Source organism: Urocitellus parryii, chromosome 4 (assembly GCF_045843805.1).
Source record: "Urocitellus parryii isolate mUroPar1 chromosome 4, mUroPar1.hap1, whole genome shotgun sequence".
NCBI classification, from domain to species: domain Eukaryota; kingdom Metazoa; phylum Chordata; class Mammalia; order Rodentia; family Sciuridae; genus Urocitellus; species Urocitellus parryii.
Window position 1 is genome coordinate 19,949,992 of NC_135534.1, and position 22,893 is coordinate 19,972,884.

Genomic DNA, 22,893 nt, shown 5'->3' on the forward strand with positions numbered 1-22,893 from the left:
AAGGGAGACATCCCTGATGCTTCCAAGGGAAGCCACATGGTCAAGCAAGGCCTAGACCCCTCCTAGCGCAAATGGCACTAGCAGCGCAAATGGCACTAGCCAAACTGAGAAGCTGCTGTAAAGTTCCCCCAGGACTCCCAGGGAAACTCAGCTGACTCTTACAATAGATAGAAACAAAAGTCAATTTGACTTGCTTCATCTTAAACACTTAGCAAAGACAGTCAAAGCCAAAACACAGCTATTCCTGGGCATTTTAAATAATAATAATAGTTAAATGTAACTTCCAAAAATGAGTAAACTGGAGGCTGCAAAAGAGATTCTCAGACAGGAATGCCTGATAACTATCAAAAAGAACTGCCAGAGTAGTTTTTAGTTTAAGGCCTTTATCTCTAACCTACACAGGTAGGCTTAGTGTTTGCTAGTATGGTTATGCAGCCCTAATAACAGAATTAAAGGTCTCTCTATTAGACACAGAGGTCATAATAATAAAAGGATTTTGCAAGACCAGATGACATTAAATTATTAAACTGTATCTTAAGGGAAGGACAACTATAACCCTAAAAGTTAAATGTTGTGTTTACATCCCTGACAATTCTGGCAATGTGACAAATATCCTTAAAGATTTACATGCTCAGATAGAAGCCATGTCCTCAGCAACTTTTTCATGTGAACAATATCTTAGCTCCTGGTTCTCTGGTACTTCCTGGTGGAAAACATTGTTAGTCTCTGTCTTTGTCATCATACTCATTGGCATATTCCTGTGCTATGACATTTATTGCTGCATCAATCTGGTTCCAGTACTAATGAATTCTTGTTTCTCTTATAGACCACCCATCACTCACATGGCCCTCCAGCCTATTACTTCTCAATTGGACTTCCATCATGGACCACTCGATAGACCCGATTTTTAAAAGGGGACTCCAAACTGCTTGCCCCACACTGTCCCTTTTCAGCCTGAAGAAGCCAGAAAGATCTTCGCCCTCCCCCTTCCTTACAGTAGTAAGGAGTTCCCCAAATTAGAGGGGGGAATGAAGCCAGATTTAAAATTAGGTAGTCAGTGTAGTTAGGTAAATCGGGTCTAATATCATATCCAGTGAAATCTAAAATGGAAGCACAGGACAACTCATGGAATGTTAATGAAGTCCCAGAAAGGCCCTAGGCCAAAGTCCACCCCAAAGAAATGTTAATGGAACCCAGGAAACAGCCCCCAACAGATTTGGAGATAGCCCATCTCAAGAAGTGATAATGAAGTCCTTCCTGCCCAGATTACTTCTTTGGCCCACCTGTGTCCCAACCCTTCCCCCTTACATTCCATCACCAAAACTATAAAAAGGGGAGACAACTGCACTTCCATGGATTCCACCTCTTGGGGTCCCCTTCTTCCTCCGGGAGAAGTCTTTTCTGCTGTGCTTTAATAAACTTCTAATTTCTACTCTGACCTTGCCTCTGTGTGCTTCTCTGGTGTTATTCTTCAACATTGGGGAAGCAAGGACTTGTCACCAGTCAACAGCGGTAACAACTTTTGCAGGCAAACAGGCTAAGGCAGGAAGATCACAAGTTTGAGACCATCCTGAGCAAATTAGCAAGACATCCCCGCCCTCACCTTAAAAAAAAAAAAAGAAATAACAAACGTGTGGAATAGATATATTAAGGATATGGGAGTATGATGGAAGCAACTTGAAGCTGGATCAGGTCAAATGATGCAGTGCGATGGCAGAGTTGAGCACCACTGGTTTGATCCCTAGAGAGGGAGGAAGGGAAAAAAAAAACTGAATGTGCCCAATATTGTGAGGGTATTTCAAAGAGGTCCAAGCGGCTGGATCTGGAGGTAAGGGAGGGAGGAGTATTAATGTAAGATTAGTTAAGAGGATGAAGTTACTAGTGGAACCAGACTGATAAGGCTCCTTCAACCCATCTGAACAGTTTCGGTGATTTGCTTCCAGGGAGGACAAGGTCGTTCTTTCCAGCTGATAAGCAACACAATTCAAGACACCATCTTTGTGGTCTTAAGAATTTGCAAAAACTTAAGAGATCCATTATCATATTTAATGTTCACTGCTATATCTGGTTACCACAGTAACCAGAGGAAAACTTGAAACGAGTCCAAAGAGCAACACAGTTTTCTAAAGGACAAACAACGAACGAACAACGAACAGGTAGCCGAGAACAGTCACAAGATGGAGGACAATAGGGTGAAGAAAAGACTCGGCAAAAGCGTACGGATAGAACCCTACCTCTGTGTCACTCTAAATGTAGGCCCTTCTGCACTATTGGCTCGACTCCCACTCTTTTTCCTTTTCCATTGGCTACCGGTTTCTGACCTGGGTCAAAACAGCCAATCGCCTCGTTCCTTGCATAAAGCCCGTCCTATTCGCTGGGGAGGAGGAGCCAAAAGAATGACGGGGGTGGGGGTGGGGGTGTGGCCAGGGCGCTTGCGCAGGCGCGCGCCCCGCCGGTTAAAAGCGGATCCTGGCCGAAGGCGGTGCCGCGGTACATGAATATTGATTACGCAGCGCAGCGCCGAACGCCCGCCCCTTTCGGCTGCCGACGCTCGCAGCTCGCGCTCGGGCTCGCGATGGGGAAGAAGTCCCGGGCGGTACCCGGCCGCAGGCCCATCCTGCAGCTCTCTCCGCCAGGTCCCCGCAGCAGCACGCCGGGCCGGGATCCGGAGCCGGAACCTGACACCGAACCGGATTCGACGGCGGCGGCTTCTAACCAGCCAGCCCCGCCGGCGGCGGCAACGACGTCGACGACACCCGCGGTGACTGCCTCCGCGGCCGCGGACGACTCGCCTTCAGAAGGTAAGGGTGCGCCTATTTGGGACGTCCGAAACTCGAGCGCGGGGCTTGCGGCCTAGGCTTCTAGGGGCGCTTCCCTGACCCCGTAAGGGTTAGAAGCCCGGGCGGGGAGGTCCACCCTCTCGAGGCCCGCCTGTTCGGGGACTGCGGGGAGGGCGGCGGAAGAGGCCGGCAGAGCTGTGCGTGATCAGCCCGGGCCCATCCCAAGGCGCCATTGCATGTGGCTGGCAGAGGGCTTTCCCCGGGAACGTTTGAAATCCGACTGAGGCCTAGGCACCCTGGGCTCCCAAACGTCCCGGGGTGGGTTTTGATTACGTAAAAGGGTAGATGGGAGTTTCAGTGTCCTAGGCTAGTGACGGTGGAACCTGGCCTTTTCTACACGTCACCTGTGTCCTTTGGTTGTTTTTTTTTTTTTTAATTAGGATAGAGACTCTTTAGAAATGAATACGCCCTTTTTATTATGCCAAACAAAGCGTTAGTATCCCCAAACTAACAGGTATCCCAAAAATTCCTGGAGAAGTGGGTTCCCAAGTACTTGTGTGGTTCTCCCTGGAATGGTATTTAGATTAAGAGTAACTGTATGACGTCGGCACACAGGAAGGCGCCGAAGAAGCCGACCATTCAGGTATTAATAAATCACGTTAAGAAAACTCGTGCAGGACATTGAGTAGCGATGTATGTTGCAAAAACCTCATGAAAGGCTGGAGATTTATTTATTGTCTTTGTATCTGAATTTTGAAGTATTGCGGATGTAATTTTTATATGCAGTATTCACATTCTTAAAGTTGAAGTTACTAGGCATATGGAAGGTTCTGGTAATGGCTGTTTTTCATCTGCCACTTATTTGGGTCACCCTGTTTTTAAGTTGATTGAATCTAGACCAGAAACTGCAGACCTATGATTGATTTGTCATCTCTGGTGTTTTTCTGTTCCACAGGCTAACTGCAGTTGTTTTTCTTCTGTTCCTTTTTAAAATACAGATGAACAGGAAGTGGTGGTGGAGGTTCCCAGAGTTGCTCAGAACCCTCCAAAACCAGTCATGACTACCAGACCCACAGCTGTTAAAGCAACAGGTATAAATTGTTTTGTTTTGTTTTGTTTTGCATCTGTAGAATATCTTAAGTTAGAATGCTTTACTGAATTCTTTGTTGCTAATTTCTATTTCCCCTTTAAAGTGTAATTTAAAATCTTTCTGGGTCTGGGATTGTAGCTTAGTAGTCGAGGGCTTGCCTAACATTTGTGCAAGGCCCTGGGTTTAATCCTCAATGTCACAAACAAACCCTTTCTGTTTGTGAGGGCTTGTTGGCAACTACTCTTTTTCTTTTGCTGTGTTGGTCCTCTATCCCAGGGCTTAGTGCATGCTAGGCAAGCACTCTACCACTAAGTCACATCCCCAACCTGGTAAATATATCTTAAGCAATGCAAAATTTATGTTTTATCTCTTTACCCAGATAATTTGTACTACTTTTTCTTCGAATTTTTTTTGTAATTAGTTTTCTAGCCCTTCTATTAACTTGGTGTTCTTTAGGGACATTTAGATACCAAACATATTTTCATATTGTTCCTTTCCTAACACTGCCTTGATTGGTATTCTAGCATCTACTCTGTGGATCTGAAAATGGTTTGTATTAAATATTTTTTAATCACAAGGAATATTTGCTGCAGTGGTTTCATAAACAAACTTTCATGGTAGCATTCATTGTAAGACTTTTGAGACAATTAATTGGGCCCAACATCATTCATGTATAAATGGATCTTATAATCATGAGTTATTTTGAGTATCAAACTGAATAATGTATATAAAATTGGTACCCTATAAGTGCAAAGATGTTAGTTTTTTCTACTTTATATAGTTTGAGAGATTAAAACATGTTTACTCTCAAATATTCTTTAGAGCCATGCATGGCAGCACACACCTGTAATCCCTCTGGAAGGCTGAAGTAGTATCATCACAGACTGGAGGCGAGCTTAGGCAACTTAGCAAGACCCTATCAAAATTAAAAAGGGCTGGGGATGTGGCATGTGTGTAGAGCACTTGCCTACCATGTGTACAACCCTGGGGTAAATATTCATTATCTCAAAAAAAATCTATAATTGGTAGTAATTATATTTTTTAGTTTGGAATATGTCTTGTACTATTTGACACCTAAAATAATAGATATTTATGCCTCCCTCATACCATCTGTCACTTAAGAAAACAGTGTGGGGGTTGGGGTTGTAGCTCAGTGGTGGAGCACTTACCTTACACCTGTGAGGCACTGGCTTTGATCCTCAGTACCACATACATACAAACAAACAAATAAATAAATAAAAGATATTGTGTCCATCTAAAACTAAAAAAAAAAAAAAAAAAAAAATTGAAAGAGAACAACATTGTGGGTTGGAAAAACTAAAACTTGGTTATGAAATTTCAGAACCGTGTAATACCATTCTCCCACTAAAACTTGGTTATGAAATTTCAGAACCGTGTAATACCATTCTCCCTAACCCCCTTTTTATTTTGACACAGGTTTTCACTAATTTGCTGAGGCTTGCCTTGAACTTAGGATCCTTCTGCCATACCATCTCCTTATTAATTATAGGTGTGGCCACCAGGCCAGGCAAACAAGAATTTTTCTAAAGGACAGGACTTGTCCTGAACAGTTGTGAAATTGCAAAGTTTGTGTCTCTGGTCCTCCTGCCTCTGTTCTGGGCTTCCTTTTCCATCCTATTCTCAAACCACCAGACTTTCTTGCCATTGTATAGTCTGGTTGTTTCATCTACTGAATGTTTCATGTGAAAAATTACCTTTTTGTCACAGTCATTCAAGGCTTCTAAGAATTGTGAAGATGTATAGAATTTAATTTTTTCCCTAGGGGCCATCTAGGCACCAATCTTACTTTTTTTTTGGTGTGTGTGTGTTGGGGGCTACTGGAGACTAAACTCAGGGGCACTTAACCACTGAGCCACATCCCCAGCCCTATTTTGTATTTTATTTAGAGATGGTCTCACTGAGTTGCTTAACACCTGACCCGTTGCTGAGGCTGGCTTTGAACTTTCGATCTTCCTGTCTCCTGAGCTGCTGGGATTACAGGCGTGTGCCCTATTTTTTTTTTTCCCCAAGATTATTTTGGTTAAATTTTATTATTTATTTTTTTTGTGGTATTGGGAATTAAACCTAGAGGTGCTCTACCACAGAGCTACATCTCCAGTCCCATTACATATATATTTGTATATTTTATATATATTTATATTTGGGGAGGGAGGCTGGTACTTTCACACTGAAAACTTCAGTGTATGCATGGGAAATTACCCAGGAAAAAATTTGGAATGCCTCTATTAAATTAGGTCAAAAGACCACTATGGTAGTCAATAGTATTAAGCATCTTTGAGAAAGGGGTATTTAACGTGGTTCTACAGATGATCTGCAGGGATCCATGAATTCTCCGAAATTGCATACTCAAGAGTGTGTGTGGGTTTTTTTTTTTTTTTTTTAAGAGAGAGTATTTATTTTTTTAGTTTTCGGCGGATACAACATCTTTGTATGTGGTGCTGAGAATCGAACCCGGGCCGCACGCATGCCAGGTGAACGCGCTACCACTTGAGCCACATCCCCAGCCCATGTGGGGGGTTTTGTTGTTGTTTTTTTTGGTTTTTGTTTTGGTTTTTGGTACCAGGGATTGAATCCAGAGGCACTTAACCACTGAGCTACATCCTGAACCTTTTTTATTTTTTATTTTGAGACAGGGTCTTGCTAAAATGCTGATGCTGGCTTTGAACTTGTGATCCTCCTGCCTTTTTTTTTTTTTTTTTTAATTTAAAATTGGACACAATACCTTTACTTATTTACTTGTTGTTATTATTTTTTAATGTGATGTTGATTCTCAAACCCAGTGCCTTGCACAAGCTGGGCAAGTGCTTTACTGCTGAGCCACATCCCCACCCTACCAAGTATGTTTTTTAAGAGAGGTTCTGTAACGGTATGTTGCTGTTAAGTTTCTATGACTCAGGAGTTAAAAAGCACCGAGAAAGCAAGGAAATGGTTATTATGAAAATATAAGGCATACTATTTGAAGCCTATCTAGAAGGAAGGGTATGTACCTGAGAAGTAATTTACTATGAAGAAGTAATTTACTATCTGCTATAGTTATTGGATTTGCAAATTGGGTGGCACTGTGATTTCGTGAATATACATTTGGGTTTTTGTTTATTTTCTTTTGTTTTTCTTGGTATTGGGGATTGAACCCAGGGTCTCGCACAGCTTTTGCTTTATACCAGCCTACAGCCTTTTTTATTTTAAAACCTAAATTGCTGAGGCTGGTCTCAAACTTGCCATTTCTTTTGCCTCAGCTTCTCACATGCCTGGGATTATAGGCTTTCAGGTGCCCCTAGCTTATTTTGATTTTTGTTTTGTTTGGGGATTGAACCTAGGGGCTCTACCTGGGAGGCAAATGGTCTGCCACTGAGCTACATCTCTAGGCCTATGTATTTTGTCTTTGTTTCCCTTTGCTGGCATAAAACTTAAAATTCTTTGAATCTTCAAAGTGATAAAGTGTTTTTTTTGCTGTGCTGGGGATTGAACCCAGGGCCTATGCATGCAAGGCAAGCAGTCTACCAACTGAGCTATGTCCCTAGCCCTGATAAAGTGTTTTTGTATGCTAACGAGTTTATTAATGGGGGTGACAGGCCCTAGACAGCTTCAGGATAAGTGGGGCCAACCACCAACTTATAGAGAAGGGACATGGTCTGAAGGCTAAGTTGATCACCAGTGGTATGATTTAATCATACCTATGTGAAGAAGCCTCCATAAAAGCCCGGAAGAACTAGAGCAAGTCTAGAAGTTTCAGAAGGCTGAAGCAGGAGGATTGCAAACTTGAGGCTAGCCTATGCAATTTAGGGAGAACCTGTCTGAAAAAATAAGGAAGGGCTGGGGGTGTACTCCCATGGTAGAGCACTTATCTTTTTTTTTTTTTTTTTTTTTTTTTTTTTTAAATATTTATTTTTTAGTTCTCGGCGGACACAACATCTTTGTTGGTATGTGGTGCTGGGGATCGAACCCGGGCCGCACGCATGCCAGGCGAGCGCACTACCACTTGAGCCACATCGCCAGCCCCAAGAGCACTTATCTAACAGGCATAAATACTAGGTTCAATGGGGTGGTGGGGTGGCGCTAGAGAAAAGGTAAAGAGTTTCCAGATAGTCGAACCTGTGGAGGTTTCTGGAGAGTGGAAACCCTCTTCCCCTACATCACTCTGTGTAGCTCTTCATTTGTGTCCATTATGCTTTGTAATAAGCATATTTTGTGTGATAAACCAGTTCTGGGAGCTGTTCCTGCACAAAAATTGAACCTAAGTTTTAGGTAAAACCATCTGGGGCTTGTGGTTGGCATTGAAAATATGAGGGTCAGTTTTGGGATGGAACTCTGAACCTGGGGAGTCTCATTATTACTTACAGGTACAGTGTCTTGAGTTTAATTGAATTAATTCGAGGACACTTGCCACAGAAGTGATTGCATGCTTGATGTGTGGGGAAACACAATACATCTGATGTCAAAAGCATGATTTGAGAGTGTAATGGGAGAAACCGAGTGTTTATTCCTATACCCCCTCCTGAGTATTGCTCAGCCTCTGTTTACTAAAAGGTAAGCAGGTTGAGGTTTGAGGAGTCAGCAGTCTTCTCAGGAAAAAACTGCTAAGCACTGTGGTTCTGAATAATGGCCCTGCTTTCTAAGGTTTTAAGTAGCAACGAATCTCAATAGCAGTCTTAACACTTATTCTTATGAGGGTTTTATTTTTCTAGGATGAAGCAATGTTACACAGCAATATTGTGAGCATGAATCTTTGGTTTTATTTTATTTTTTAAAAATATTTATTTAGTTGTAGATAAATAAAACATCTTTATTTATTCATTTTATGTGGTGCTGAGGATCAAACCCAGTGCCTCACTCATGCAAGGCAGGCGTTCTACCACTGAGCTACAGTCCTAGCCCTGGTGTTATTTTAAATCCATGCCTCCTTATCAGTGCATGTGCTTAATTTTCAAAGGTTTAATTAGAATGTACATGCATTTATGACTTGGATGTTTTGGGGAGCAGACAGTACTAGATACTGAACCCAAGGCCCTCAGGCATAATAGTCAAGTATTCTACTGCTGAGCAATATATTCCTAGCCTGCCACCTTAAAAATTTAAAAAAAATTTTTTTTTAGATGTTGATGGATCTTTATTTTATTCATTTATTTATGTGTGGTGCTGAGAATCGAACCCAATGCCTCACACATGCTAGGCAAGCACTTTACCACTGAGCCACAACCCCAGCCCCCCCCCCCTTTTTTTTAATTTTTAAAATTTTGAGACAGGGTCTCGCTGAGTTTCTTAGCCTGGGGTCCTCCTGCCTCAGCCTCTGGAGTACACTACTATACCCTGGCCTAAATTCTGGCTAAAGATGTATCGTGTATTTTTTTAGATACTTCCTAGGTACATATTGGCATTTTGGTTACTGAGATTTTCTTTTTTGTTTTTAGGTGGTCTATGCTTACTTGGTGCTTATGCTGACAGTGATGATGATGAGAGTGATGTTTCTGAAAAACCAGCACAATCCAAAGAAGCAAACGGAAACCAGTCAGCTGATATTGATAGTACACTGGCCAATTTCCTAGCGGTTAGTGGTGCTTTTGCTTGATTTTTTTAGTTATTAAAGGCATTCCGGGACCAAGTATGGTCAGCATTCTTGTCAGTCTTGATGTTTCCCTCTCCTTTCTCCTTCTTTACCTCTGTCTTGCTCTGTCCCTCCCTATCTTTCTCAATAAGAAGCTTTCAGTAGAATGGGAAGGAAGGAGAATGTAAGGGTTTGAGGAGCTTGAGTAATTAGAAGCAGTTTTGAGCTGATAATGTGCATGTAGGATTTTTTTCCCAGTGTTCACCATTTTTTCAAGTTTCTGGTTTCCATGTCATTGATGTATTTGTTGCTCTTTTCATTCTGCAGGAGATTGATGCCATAACAGCTCCTCAGCCTGCAGCTCCTGTGGGAGCTTCTGCTCCACCTCCAACTCCACCTCGACCAGAGCCAAAGGAAGCAGCAACATCTACCCTTTCTTCTACTACATCAAATGGAACTGACTCAACACAAACACCAGGGTGGCAATATGATACCCAGTGTTCACTAGCAGGAGGTAAATGGGACTAACCCTTTGTTTGCAGAAATCTTTTAAGTGTAGTTTTTAAAGTATTCTAGACATTAGCATTCCTAAGACTGAATGCCCAGATCCTTAGGCCCAGATTGTAGTATTCTGGCCTTTTAAATACAGTATTTGCAAGATAATAATAGATAGAGGATAGTGATCTCTGAGAACTTGTCAGATCTAATTTCTTTTTTTTTTTTTTTTTTTTTTTTTAAAGAGAGAGTGAGAGAGGGGAGAGAGAGAGAATTTTTAATATTTATTTTTTAGTTCTCGGCGGACACAACATCTTTGTTGGTATGTGGTGCTGAGGATCGAACCCGGGCCGCACGCATACCAGGCGAGCGCGCTACCGCTGAGCCACATCTCCAGCCCAGATCTAATTTCTAACTTAGTGATTGTTTGCCCTTTTAACCAGTAGCATATTATGCCAGGCGAATAATAAGTCATTTTAGAATATTTGGGGGTTCAGAGTACTTTTTTTTTAAGTTGTAGATGGACACAATTCCCTTATTTATTTTTATGTGGTACTGAGGATCAAATCCAGTGTCTCATAGGGGCAAGGCAAGCATTCCACCCCTGAGCTATAACCCCAGACCTCAGAATATATTTTTTGTTTTGTTTTGATACTGGGGATTGAACCCGGGGGCCCTCGATCACTGAGCCATATCTTAGCCTTATTTTGTATTTTATTTAGAGACAGAGTCTCAATGAGTTGCTTATCATCTTGCTTTTGCTGGCTTTGAACTTGCAATCCTCCTGTCTCAGCCTCTTGAGCAACTAGGATTATAGGTGTGTGCCACCATGCCCGGTTCAGAATACATTTTTGAAGTAGCAAAGTGATTTTTTTTTTTTTAACTTTTTTATGCAAAGGTAGCTAGCTAAATCTTTGTTGAGAAAATAATTCTAAAGACTGAATGCAGTGGCACACTTCTGTAATCCCAGTTACTCAGGAGGCTCAGGCAGGAGGATTGAAAGTTCAAGGTTGGCTTTAGTGATTTATTGAAGAAAAGAAAAGGGAGCTGGGGACGTAGCTCAGTGGTAAGTGCTCTTTGGTTCAGTCCCCATCACCACTAGGGATTAAACCCAAGAGCACTGTGTCACTGAGCTACATACCCAGTGATAGCGTCTCACAAAGTTGCCTGGGATGACCTCAAATTTAATAATTATCTTGCCCAGCCTCACAAATCACTGGGATTACAGGTGTACATCATTGCCTCCATTTTACTGAGGAAATAATAACTTGATGTTAGACCAGTGGTTCTCAGTTATGTGTGTGTGATATTGCACCCAAGGGACAATTGACAGTGCCTGGAAATAGCTTTGGTTATCAGAGCCCAGGATGCTGCTAAATTATCTATCTAGGACTGCCCACACAACAAAGACCTAGCAACTGAAAATACCAAGCTTTTTTTTTTTTTTTTAATTTATTTTTTTAGTTTTAGGTGGTCATGATATCTTTATTTTTTAGTTTTATGTGGTGCTGAGGATCAAACCCAGTGCCTCATTCATGCTAGGCGAGCATTCTACCACTGAGTCACCACCCCAGCCCCTAATAGTACCAAGTTTGAAAACTTAAACTGTTAGATTGTTATGGCTTTAGAACTAACTTGATGTAAGTCAGATATGTGGAGGGGTTTGTATTTCTTAAAATTTGTTTTATTTTCCTTTAGTGGGAATTGAGATGGGAGACTGGCAAGAAGTTTGGGATGAGAACACAGGATGCTATTATTATTGGAACACACAAACAAATGAAGTAACTTGGGAGTTACCCCAATATCTTGCCACTCAGGTTCAGGGATTACAACATTACCAGCCCAGGTAAGAGGAAACTTAAATTACCTTGAAGGAAATTAGTCTTATTGTTTTTGCCTTCTCTTTCTCTTGCTAAATTTTTTTTTTTAATTTTATTTTTACAGTTCTGTAACAGGTGCTGAAGGTAGTTTTGTGGTAAATACAGACACGTATACAAAGGAGAAAACAATTCCTGTTTCCAGTAGTAAAAGTGGACCAGGCATAGCTAAACGAGAAGTTAAAAAGGTCAGTGTTGTAACTTAGCCTGTTTCCTTTTCTTCTAGTCTAATAAACTTGATGTGGATTATATTTACAACACAAATGTGTTGTTTTAGTTTTACTTAAATCTCTTCCTGTGTATTATTTAGCATTTACAGCAGTTAATTCAGTTCAGTGCTTCTTTTAGGGTATTAGTGTGCCATTGAAGCTCCTTGGGTCTTTAAGAAGAATTCAGGACCAGCCAGGGAGGCAGGGCTGTAGTCTCCATCCCCACTTCAGATAGAATTGGTCTATTAATTTAGGATTCCATGTAGGATTTTTTTTTTTAATGGAAAGATCAATTATTTTACAAATTAAAAACTACTACAGATTGAGTATTTCTTATCCAAAATGGTTGGAACTAGAAGAGTATTTTTTGATTTTTTCGGTTTTCACGTATAAATAAGGAGATATCTTGGTTATTGAACCCAAGTCTAAACTCAGTTCATTTGTGTTTCATATATACCTTATGTAATAGCCTTAAAAGTAATTTTACACAATATTTATGTGCCTGTGTTTTGACTAACACCACTTGAAGTCAGGTGTGGAGTTTCTGTTTGTGGCATCATAGCAGTCAAATTTTCAGATTTGGGAGCAGAAGTTGGGGATGCCCAGCCTGTACTAGTGAAACCTAAGTATTTTAAATCACCATCAGAAAGAAAAGGGAGTTGTATTTTTTAGAGTGAAAGTGTGTTCAGTTACAACTAAGCCCAAATTTTAAAATGGTGATTTTTTTTTTTTGTATGACAAAGTACCTTTTGATATTGAAGATTGAACCCGGGGGTATTTACCACTGAGCTCTATTTTTTATTTTGAGGCAAGGTCTTGCTGAGTTGCTGAGGCTGGCATCAAACTTGTGATCTTCATGCTTTGGCAAGGTGTGCACCACCAGTCCCGGCTCAAAAAATACTTTTGCTAGGCTTGGTGGCGCAGGCCTGTAATCCCAACCGCTCCGGAGCCTTAGGCAGGAGGATTGCGAGTTCAAAGCCAGCCTCAGCAACGGCGAGGCACTGAGCAACTCAGTGAGACCCTATTTCTGAACAAAATACAAAAGACTGGGAATGTGGCTCAGTGGTTGAGTGCCCCTGAGTTCAATCCCCAGTACCCAAAAAACCCAAAAACAACAACAAAAAAATAATGGGTAGGGATATAGCTCAGTAGTAGAGCACTTGCCTCGTGTATGAGACCTTGGGTTCCATCCTCAGCACTGCAAGAAATTAAAGATAGTAAATAATAATATTTTTAATCTTTATAACTCTAGGACAGAGGTGTAGAACAAGTATTTTCCTGATCAGAAATCAACAGTTTTAAGCATAATTATACATTTCACTTTGGAAATATTTCACGTTTTTCTAAATTGGCTTTCACAGCATACCTGTGAGGTTTTCTCATCTTACAGAAGAGCAAGGTGAAGATTTATTCAGTTATGTGTTGAGCTAACAAAATACTGATCTTCTTAAGTCTGCCTGTGCTTCTTATTTGTCCTTTGACTGTCTGAGAATTAGGGGTAGGATATATTTGAGTCCCACTTAGAATAGGTTTCTAGTTCAACCATTGCCTTTTTAAAGTAACAATGTTTCCATTATGTACATTAATCTATTGGATATAAGTACTTTTTATGAGTATCCAGTGAACAAAAATAAAATTAATGTGAACTGTTGATTATATACCTGGGGAGATTTCTTGAGAATTGAAACTAAATGATTTTATTCTTCATAGGAAGTAAATGAAGGAATCCAGGCTCTCTCAAATAGTGAGGAGGAAAAGAAAGGGGTGGCAGCCTCCCTGCTTGCTCCTTTATTGCCTGAAGGAATAAAAGAGGAAGAAGAAAGATGGAGAAGAAAAGTAATTTGTAAAGAAGTTGAGCCAATTTCAGAGGTGAAAGAAGCTAGTACAACAGTAGAAGAAGCGGTGACAACGGTAAAGCCACAGGAAGTTATGTTGGACAGTATAGAAGACCCTTCTCAGGAGGATCTTTGTAGTGTTGTTCAATCTGGAGAAAGTGAAGAAGAGGAGGAACAAGATACCCTTGAGTTGGAGCTCGTTTTGGAACGGAAGAAAGTAAGATTTGAAGGTTTAAAATACATTTTTCCCCTTAATATCAGATTTGGGGATCATTATACTCAGTAGCCATTACTGGGTGGATTGGTATGTTTATTTTTCTCACTGTATCTAGTATGTTAGGTTAAGTTATTGCAGTAAAAACTTGAGTTTTAACAAACAATATATGATCCTTGTAAAATAGCAGAATTGAGAAATTTTTAAAATTTCTGGTACTTTACCTTTTTTTTTTTTTTTTTAATCTTTGTTAGTTGTAGTTGGACAAAATACTTTCTTTCTTTATTTCTATGTGGTGCTGAGGATGGAACCCAGGGCCTTGCATTTGCTAGGCAAGTGCTCTACTGCTGAGCCACCACCCTAGTCCCATGGTACTTTTCTTTTTTTAAAGATGCTTCTCAGAAACGTTTTTCATTGAGAAGTTCATTTTTACCTCTTTTCTGCATTCTTTGTCTTTCGGACAATTTCATCTCCTGCTGCCTTAAGAGATCCAGTGAGAAGCAAGAGCTTAGCAGGATATATAGTAGTTTATGGGAAAGAACTAGTTAAGCTTTTTCAAAAATAATAATAAAAATGTTAAGCTTTTTCTATTTTGGGTATACATTTGTGAAAATTAATATATTTGTGGTTCTGTAAAGCCAATCCCCCCAATCAATGCTTGCTACTATAATTGTGAACATACAGTTACTAATTAGCAGTAGGATATGGGGCATAATGTTCAGTTGTGATAGAAAACAGTATTGAGAAATTCTTCCGCTTCTTAAAATGTTTTAAATTCCAAGAAAAGCCAGGTAAAGTGGCACATGTCTGTAATCCCAGTGACTCTGGAGGATTAAAGCAGGAAGATCATAAGTTCAAGGCCAGTCTTTGCAACTTAGTGAGACCATTTCCAAAATGAAATTTTATTTTATTTTTCATTTTTTTAAAATATTTTTTTTAGTTGTAGGTGAACACAATATCTTTTTTTTTTAGAGAGAGGAGAGAGAATTTTTTTAATATTTATATATATATTTTTTTTTTGTTTTCAGCAGACACAACATCTTTGTTTGTATGTGGTGCTGAGGATTGAACCCGGGCCGCACCCATGCCAGGCGAGCGCGCTACCGCTTGAGCCATATCCCCCACCCTGAACACAATATCTTTACTTCATTTTTATGTGGTGCTGAGGATCGAACCCAGGGCCTCACATGTGCTAGGCAAGCACTACCACTGAGCCACAATCCCAGCCCTCAAAATGAAATTTTAAAAGGACTAGGAATGTAGCTCAGTGTTAGAACTCCCCTGGGTTCAATCCTCAGAACTGCAAAAAAAAGAATGTAGTCAAAGCTATCACTTTCACGACTTACAAATGCTTAAATGTTGGTAATGCATTAATGATGCTAACTTTATCATCATACACTTTGTAGGCAGAATTACGAGCCTTGGAGGAAGGAGATGGTAGTGTGTCAGGGTCTAGTCCACGTTCTGATATCAGCCAGCCAGCATCTCAGGATGGAATGCGTAGACTTATGTCTAAAAGAGGAAAATGGAAGATGTTTGTTCGTGCTACCAGTCCAGAATCTACCAGCCGGAGTTCTAGCAAAACTGGACGAGAGACTCCAGAAAATGGAGAAAATGGTAATTTATGCTTCATGTTCAACTTTATTTATTTTATTAATTGTTTTTGTGGTGTTGGGAATCAAACCCAGGGCATGTGCACATAAGACATACACTCTATTACTGAGCTATATCCCCGCCCACATTAAACTTCACAATTTGACAGTTTTGAGGGGAATCCCTTTTTTAATCTCCCCGCTTCCTCTTTAGCCAAAAAATGGAGATTTTTTGTTGTTGTTGTTGTTGTGCTAGGGATTGAACACAGGGCCTTAAGCGTGCAAGGCAAGCATTCTACTAACTGAGCTATATCCCCAGCCCGCGAGATAGCATTTTTTATGCTTTAGTGAAAGTGCTGGGAAGTAATCTCCTTCCATGTCTCATTAAGAATTTGAGGCTGTCATCCATTGAGTGGGAGTTACTTCTCCCTCAAAAGTATAAAATAAGGCTGACCCCCCCCCCCCTTTTTTTTTATTGGTTGCCATAAAAATTGGAGGCCGTAGGTTCTCCTTTGCTTACTCTTTCTAGTTGGTAAGCAAGGTAGATAGGTCTACCTCTTGCCCAGCCTGTGTGCAGTTAGGTAGATAGTTTGATCCTGTCACTAGGAAGTTATCTTTATTACAAGTAGGATGGAAGAAGTTCTACTACATTTTTCCATGCTGGTAGAGAGCTTTGAATAAAGTTAATTTTTTTTCTTTTCTTTACCAATTTGCATGTCATCCTTGTACAAGGGCCATGCTAACCTTCTCTGTATTGTTCCAATTTTAGTATATGTGCAGCTGAAGTTAGCACAAGTTAATGTTTTAATGTCCATTTGACCCATAATTCTGCAGTACAAATTTAGTGGTATGATCTGAACACCAAACTTTTTCAGTACTTTTATAGATCATGGTTAAAAAAAATAAAAACACTGATGCCCAACACAGTGGCACACTACTGTAATCCCAGTGGCTTGGGAGGCTGAGGCAAGAGGATCACAAGTTCAAGGCCAGAATTAGCAACTTAGGCCCTAAGGAACTTAGCAAAACCGTGTCTTAAAAAATAAAAGAACTGGTGATATTGCTCAATGTTTAATCGCTGGTGATAACAAATGTGGACATTCTTATTTGACTTTTTTTTTTTGCCAGTCATCAGTATAAAAGAACATGAAGTAAAATTCTAAAATAATTTCTTTTATTCTCATCCCCTATCCTGCGATAGTTTATTTTATGTACATATTTCTTTTTAAACCTTTTCCTCTTTCTTTATATACGCATTCATAGTTGTGTATGTATGAATATGTTCATGTTTGCATATGTACATTTCACCATATATGAGACTATGTCATATAGATTTTTAGGCAATACTTGTTTCACTTAAGGTTTTAAAAACCATTGTTTTTAACCACCGAGTGCTATAGTTGTGTTCATAAATTTTCCTTTATCTGTATTTGTTTATATGTGTTGATGTTTTACCTTTTTTTGGCGGGGGGTAGATGGACACAACACTTTTATTTTATTTTTATGTGGTGCTGAGAGTCAAACCCAATGCCTCACATTGGGTTTAGCTCAGTGCTATACCACTGAGCCACAATCCCAGCCTCCGTATTTTTTTCTTTTTTTTTAATGTGTTTTTTTTTTTAAAGAGAGAATTTTTAATATTTATTTTTTAATTTTCAGCAGACACAACATCTTTGTTTATATGTGGTGCTGAGGATCGAACCCGGGCCGCATGCATGCCAGGCGAGCATGCTACCTCTTGAGCCACATCCCCAGCCCACATATTTTTTTCTTAAAAAAATAATTCTGGGCCAAATGAGGTGGTGCATACGTGTAATACCAGATACAGGGAGGTGGGACTAAAGTAGGAGGATTGAAAGTTCTAGCCAAACTGCGTAACTTAGCAAGACCCTGTCTCAAAATAAAAAATAAGCCAGGTGTGGTGGCAGGAGAATCGTGAGTTCAAAGTTAGCCTCAGCAAAAGTGAGGCACTAAGCCACTGGTTGAGACCCTATCTCTAAATAAAATACAAAATAGGGCTGTGGGATGTGGCTCAGTGGTTGAGTGCCCCCTGAGTTATCCCTGGCACCCCCCAAAAATAAAAAGGACTAGGGTTGTAGCTCAGAGACAGAGCCCGTGCATAGCATATTCAAAGCTTTGTGCGATCTCGAGCACTGCTGAAGAATAATGGCATATTTGTGTTGTCAAAAATCCCTATAGGCTATTCAAATAACCATCAAAGGTAAAATTATGAGCCAGGTGTTGTGGTGCACGCCTGTAATAATGTGGCTCTGGGGGCTGAGGCAGGAGAATCAAGTACAAAGCTAGTCTTAGCAGTAACAAGGAGCTAAGCAACTCAGTGAGATCATGTCTCTAAATAAATAAAATGTAGAATAGGGCTGGTGATGTGGCTCAGTGGTGGAGTGCCCCTGAGTTCAATCCTCAGTACCCCCAAGAAAAAGGTAGAAGGGGAAATTTTGTATTTTTAGAGAGGCATACTAAACAGCAATGAAAAATGAACCATGTAGTTCATTCTTTTTAGCAACACTGATTCAACTTAAAAATAATTTGAACCAAAAAAAAACACAGAGTAATGCAAATGTTGATATTTTGTGTATAAAGTCAGAAAATAAGCAAAAAAATGTTTTTCTTAAATATTTGTTTATGATGAAATTAAAGAAGGTAACAACTGATACCATCAGGGTAGAGGTTATGTTGCTCATGGAGGTGATGGACATAGGGAGCTTCAGCGGTGCTAGCAGTGTTCTATTAAGCTGGGTTGTAGTTACTTGAGTGTTGTTCGGTAGTACTGGGGATCAAAGTCATTGATTGACTGATTGATTGATTGATTGCATGGCAGACATTGAACTCAGGGGCACTTGACCACTGAGCCACATTCCCAGTCCTATTTTGTATTTTGTTTAGAAACAGGGTCTCACTGAGTTGCTTAGTGCCTCGCTCTTGCTGAGGCTGGCTTTGAACCGGTGATCCTTCTATCTTCGCCTTCTCAGCTGCTGGGATTACAGGCATGTACCACCGCACCCAGCAAAACCTTTTTTTTTTTTTTTTTTTTTTTGTGGTGGTAGTTATTGAACCCAGGGCCTTGTGCATGCAAAGCAAGTACTCTACCAATTGAGCTATATCCCCAGCCCTAAAATCATTTATTTTTGAGATAGGGTCTCAAAAGTTACCCAGGCTGTACTTGAATGTACAATTTTCCTGCTTCAGTCTCCTGAGTGGCTTTATGCCTGGCCTTGCCCGCTTTATTTATTTTATTTGTTTATTTATTTATTTTTTAGTTATAGTTGGGCACAATACTTTTATTTTGTTATTTTTTATGTGGTACTGAGGATCGTTCCCAGCACCTCACTCATATGCTACGTGAGCACTCTACTGCTGAGCCACAACCCCAGCCCCTTGTTCTTTAAATTGTATGTATTGTACACATTTACTAAGGGCTTTCACAGTAAGCATTCTAGTATATTTTATTGCCACTACAACGTAGATAACTAGTTGTGTATTGCTAGGTCAAGGCATGTGTCCATTTTAATGCAATAGATCCTGCCTAACTGCCCTCAGAAACATTCCAGTCTTATACTGGTGCCTAGAATTGTTCGATTCTTGTACCTGCCACTAGATATAAGATTTCTAAAATGTGATTGTGTTATAAGTTAATAAGTGGGTCTAGTAGAAAGGTTTTGTTTTGATTTGAAAATGTAACTGGGCATAGTGGTGTACCACTCACTGTACCTGGCATGTTTTAGTCTCTTAAAAGCTATTCAAAATGATGAGTTTTTTTGTTATTTGTCTTTGTTTTTGTTTGATTGAACCCTGCAGTGCTTTACAACTGAGCTACATTCCCAGCCTTTTTTGAAATTTTGTGTTTTGAAGCAAGGTCTTCATAAGTTGCTGAGGCTGGGTTTGAATTTGCGATCTTCCTGTCTCAGGCTTTGGATTTGCTGGGATTATAGACACATATATCCACAGATCTTCCCTGTGTTAAATATTTTTTAAAATTACAAAGCTTAGTTAAAAAGAAAAATACCCAAGAGGAGCCAAATGTTAAGTTTTAAAGCTGTTTTCTTTTTTGGTAGTACATTTATTTTCATTTTGAAACAGGGTCTCATAAGTTGCCCGGGCTGCACTTGAACTGGTGATTCTCCTCCCTTGGTCCCCTGAGTAGCTTTATGCCTAGCTTTATTCTTTTTTTTTGAGAGGGGGGGACAGAGAGAATTTTAATTTGTTGGTGGTAAATCTGTTCTGTTTTGGTTTGTTTTTACATTGACACAATCTTACTATATTGCCCAGACTGTCTGAAACTCAAACTCAAGTGATTTTCCTGCCTTAGCCTCCCAAGTAGCTGTGGGACTAGGTGGATACCCCTGCTCCTGACTAATTTATCTACAGGTCTTAAGTGGCTCAGGAAGGAAAATGAGTGGTTGACAATTAATTTGCTTTAGGGGGCTGGGGTTGTGGGTCAGTGGTAGAGCACTTGCCTTGCATGTGTGAGGCACTGGGTTCAATTCTCAGCACCACATAAAAATAAAATAAAGATGTTGTGTCCACCGAAAACTGAAAAGTAAATATTAAAAATAAATAAATAAGATATTGTATCCACTGAAAACTAAAAAATAAACATAAAAATTTTTTTCTGCTTTAATTTTGAAAGCTTCTCCCTGCCCTACCCAAGTTGGTAAAGAATTCTTATGTATCCCAGGTTTGTTATTCATCTTTTGTAAGCAATAGAGTACTGAAAGAAAATATTAGAAAAGATAGGTAAGGAGAAAGGGAAAGAAGAAATTATAGGCTAATGTGGTAGAACACATTTTATTCATAGACACATTTTAAGAAAAGATAAAGTTTTGGCTTCATAAAGGTAGTAGTTTATATAAAGATAGTGACAAATTATCGGAATTTCAACAAGTAAGGAAAATGGGCAAAGAATAGAAAATCGATTCTTTGAGTTATTTCTGCTACAGGGAGAAGTAAATGTGTTATGGCGCTCTTTGGCATTGGTTCTTTTGGTTTAATTTCATGTTTTCTTTTTTAGCAGTTGGTGCTGAAAATTCAGAAAAAATAGATGAAAATTCAGACAAAGAGATAGAAACGGAAGAATCCTCAGAGAAAATAAAAGTACAAACCACACCTAAAGTAGAAGAAGAACAAGATTTGAAAGTAGGTATATTTCTTAATGTAATTTAACAAATTTTTTTTAAGTCAATGATTAAACTACTTTGTATTATCAAGTAACAAAGCTTTACTGTCTCTAAACCTAAATTTTTCACTTTATTTGGTTAAAAAGTCATAAGGCTATAAGGAATTACAGGATTGGTGTGGTGCTGAGAAATTATCTGAAAATTCAAAGCACTTAATTAGTTTGTAGCTAATCCTTCTATGAAAAGAAGTAGCAGCTTATCAGTGTTGGCTTCTCAGTTCTCAGTAGTTCTCAGGATTAGGGATGTAGCTTAGTGGTACAGTGCTTGCCTAGCATGTTGAAGGTGCTAAGTTTCACTCCCAATACTGAAAAAAAAATGTATATATGTGTATATGTGTGTCTTTGGAAGTTCTTTTTTTTTTTTTTTTTTTTTTTTTAGCTTTGGGTGGAAACAATATCTTATATTTATGTGGTGCTGAGGATCGAACCCAGTGCCTCATGCATGCTAGGCGAGCACCTTACTACCACCGAGCCACAACCCCAGCCCCTCTTTGGAAGTTCTTAAAAGACTAAATGTCAAATTTAATTTATGCACGAAAGACTTGTCTTTAAACAAAGGCACATTTGCTTCTAATTGCATTTCTAGCATAATTTCTTGAGGAAAATTGAATCAGGTGAGTATTGTCATCCCTCAGTATTAATGGGGAATTGGTAAATGCTATGCAGTTAGTTGGACTGTATTGTTTAGGGAATGACAAGAAAAGGAAGTTTGTGTGGTATACGGAGCAAATTATTTTTCACATAGTCAATCTATAATTGGTTGAATATAGATATGGAGGGCCCACTACATTGTTGCTTTAAGTGTAGTGTGTTGGAAAAACCATTTAGTGTATTCTTTTGTCTTTTTATAAAGAGTTTAATCACCAGTTAGTGTTCAACCATGTAGAAGATGTATAAGAATTTATTTGAGAGGTTAGGGTTGCAGCTCAGTGGTAGATCACTTGCCTAGCATGTGTGAGGCCATGGGTTCAATTCTCAGCACCACACATAAATGAATGAATGAATGAACAACTAATAAATTTTTGGGGAGTACTGGGGGTTGAACTCGGGCACTCAGCAGCCCCATTTTTTAATATTTTATTTAGAGACAGTGTCTCAGAGTTGCTTAGTGTCTTGCCATTGCTGAGACCAGCTTTGCACTCGCAATCCTCCTGCCTCAGCCTCTATTTAAGGTTTTATCCTGTGGCTAGTATAAGCAGTTAGTAATGAATAAATGAAAATTTGGATAATAGAATTATATCATTCGGTATGTTTTTCTTAGATTTCTTGATATAAATAACAAAAATTATGTATTTACATCTATTACATATTTATATGTATTATAGTGCAATGTTATGTTAAATGTATACAGTGTGATATGATTACCACAAAGCAACTAAGTAACCTACCCATTACCTCACGGGTTTCTCTTTTTATTTTTTTTTAAAGAATTTACCATTTATTTAAATAGTTTTTAATGTGGTGCTGAGGATCAAACCCAGGGCCTCACTCATCTTAGGCAAGGACTCTACCACTGAGCCATAACCCCAGCATAGGTTTCTTTCTTTATTTTATTTAAAACAATTTGTTGTTGTTGTTGTTGTTGTAGATTAACACATACCTTTCTTTTATTTATTTATTTTTATGTGGTGCTGAGGATCGAACTCAGTGCCTCACACATGCTGGGCAAGTGCTCTACCACTAAGCCACAACCCCAGCCCCGAGGTTTCTTTATTTTTGAGGGTTGAGTGGTAAGAACATTTTAGATTCTCTCAACAAATTTCAATTAAATAATACAGGTTTCTGTTGTTTTTATTTTATCTTTTGAGTTGCTTAGGCCTCAAACTTGTGATCCTCCTACCTTAGCCTCCTGAGGCACTGGGATTATGGTTATGCACCACTGCACCTGCCTAGTAATACAGTATTAACTGTACTCACCATGCTGTATTATTAGATTCCCAGAACTGATTTATGCCTAAAAGTTTATATTATTTGACCATATCTCCATTTCCCTGTTGCTTCAGCCTCTGATAACCACAATTCTAATTCTTCCTATGATTTCATC

At 39.5% G+C, this 22,893-nt stretch overlaps 1 protein-coding gene and 1 non-coding gene across 6 annotated transcripts in view; one reads left to right on the forward strand and one right to left on the reverse strand.

The window, feature by feature from the left end:
* The first annotated feature begins 2,442 nt into the window (after positions 1–2,442).
* The window catches only part of Fnbp4 (formin binding protein 4), a 41,849-nt gene continuing 21,398 nt past the window's right edge, over positions 2,443–22,893 (forward strand). For 2 of the 5 annotated variants that reach the window (XR_013343553.1, XR_013343554.1), the window contains exons 1-9: positions 2,447–2,801; positions 3,779–3,871; positions 9,300–9,436; positions 9,761–9,947; positions 11,627–11,774; positions 11,873–11,993; positions 13,725–14,066; positions 15,470–15,680; positions 20,685–20,809. Coding sequence is in view for 3 of the 5 variants with exons in the window: in XM_077798077.1 (XP_077654203.1) it covers positions 2,495–2,801; positions 3,779–3,871; positions 9,300–9,436; positions 9,761–9,947; positions 11,627–11,774; positions 11,873–11,993; positions 13,725–14,066; positions 15,470–15,680; positions 20,685–20,809 (1,671 nt within the window). In the remaining 2 variants the exon portion in view is untranslated. Of the gene's footprint in view, positions 2,802–3,778; positions 3,872–9,299; positions 9,437–9,760; positions 9,948–11,626; positions 11,775–11,872; positions 11,994–13,724; positions 14,067–15,469; positions 15,681–20,684; positions 20,810–22,893 lie in introns of all 5 variants that reach the window. The other 3 variants (XM_077798077.1, XM_077798078.1, XM_026399115.2) reach the window with 3 other exon arrangements.
* LOC113190075 (U6 spliceosomal RNA) lies at positions 16,339–16,448 on the reverse strand. The gene has a single exon (XR_003301735.1). It is a non-coding gene; the product is annotated as a U6 spliceosomal RNA (small nuclear RNA).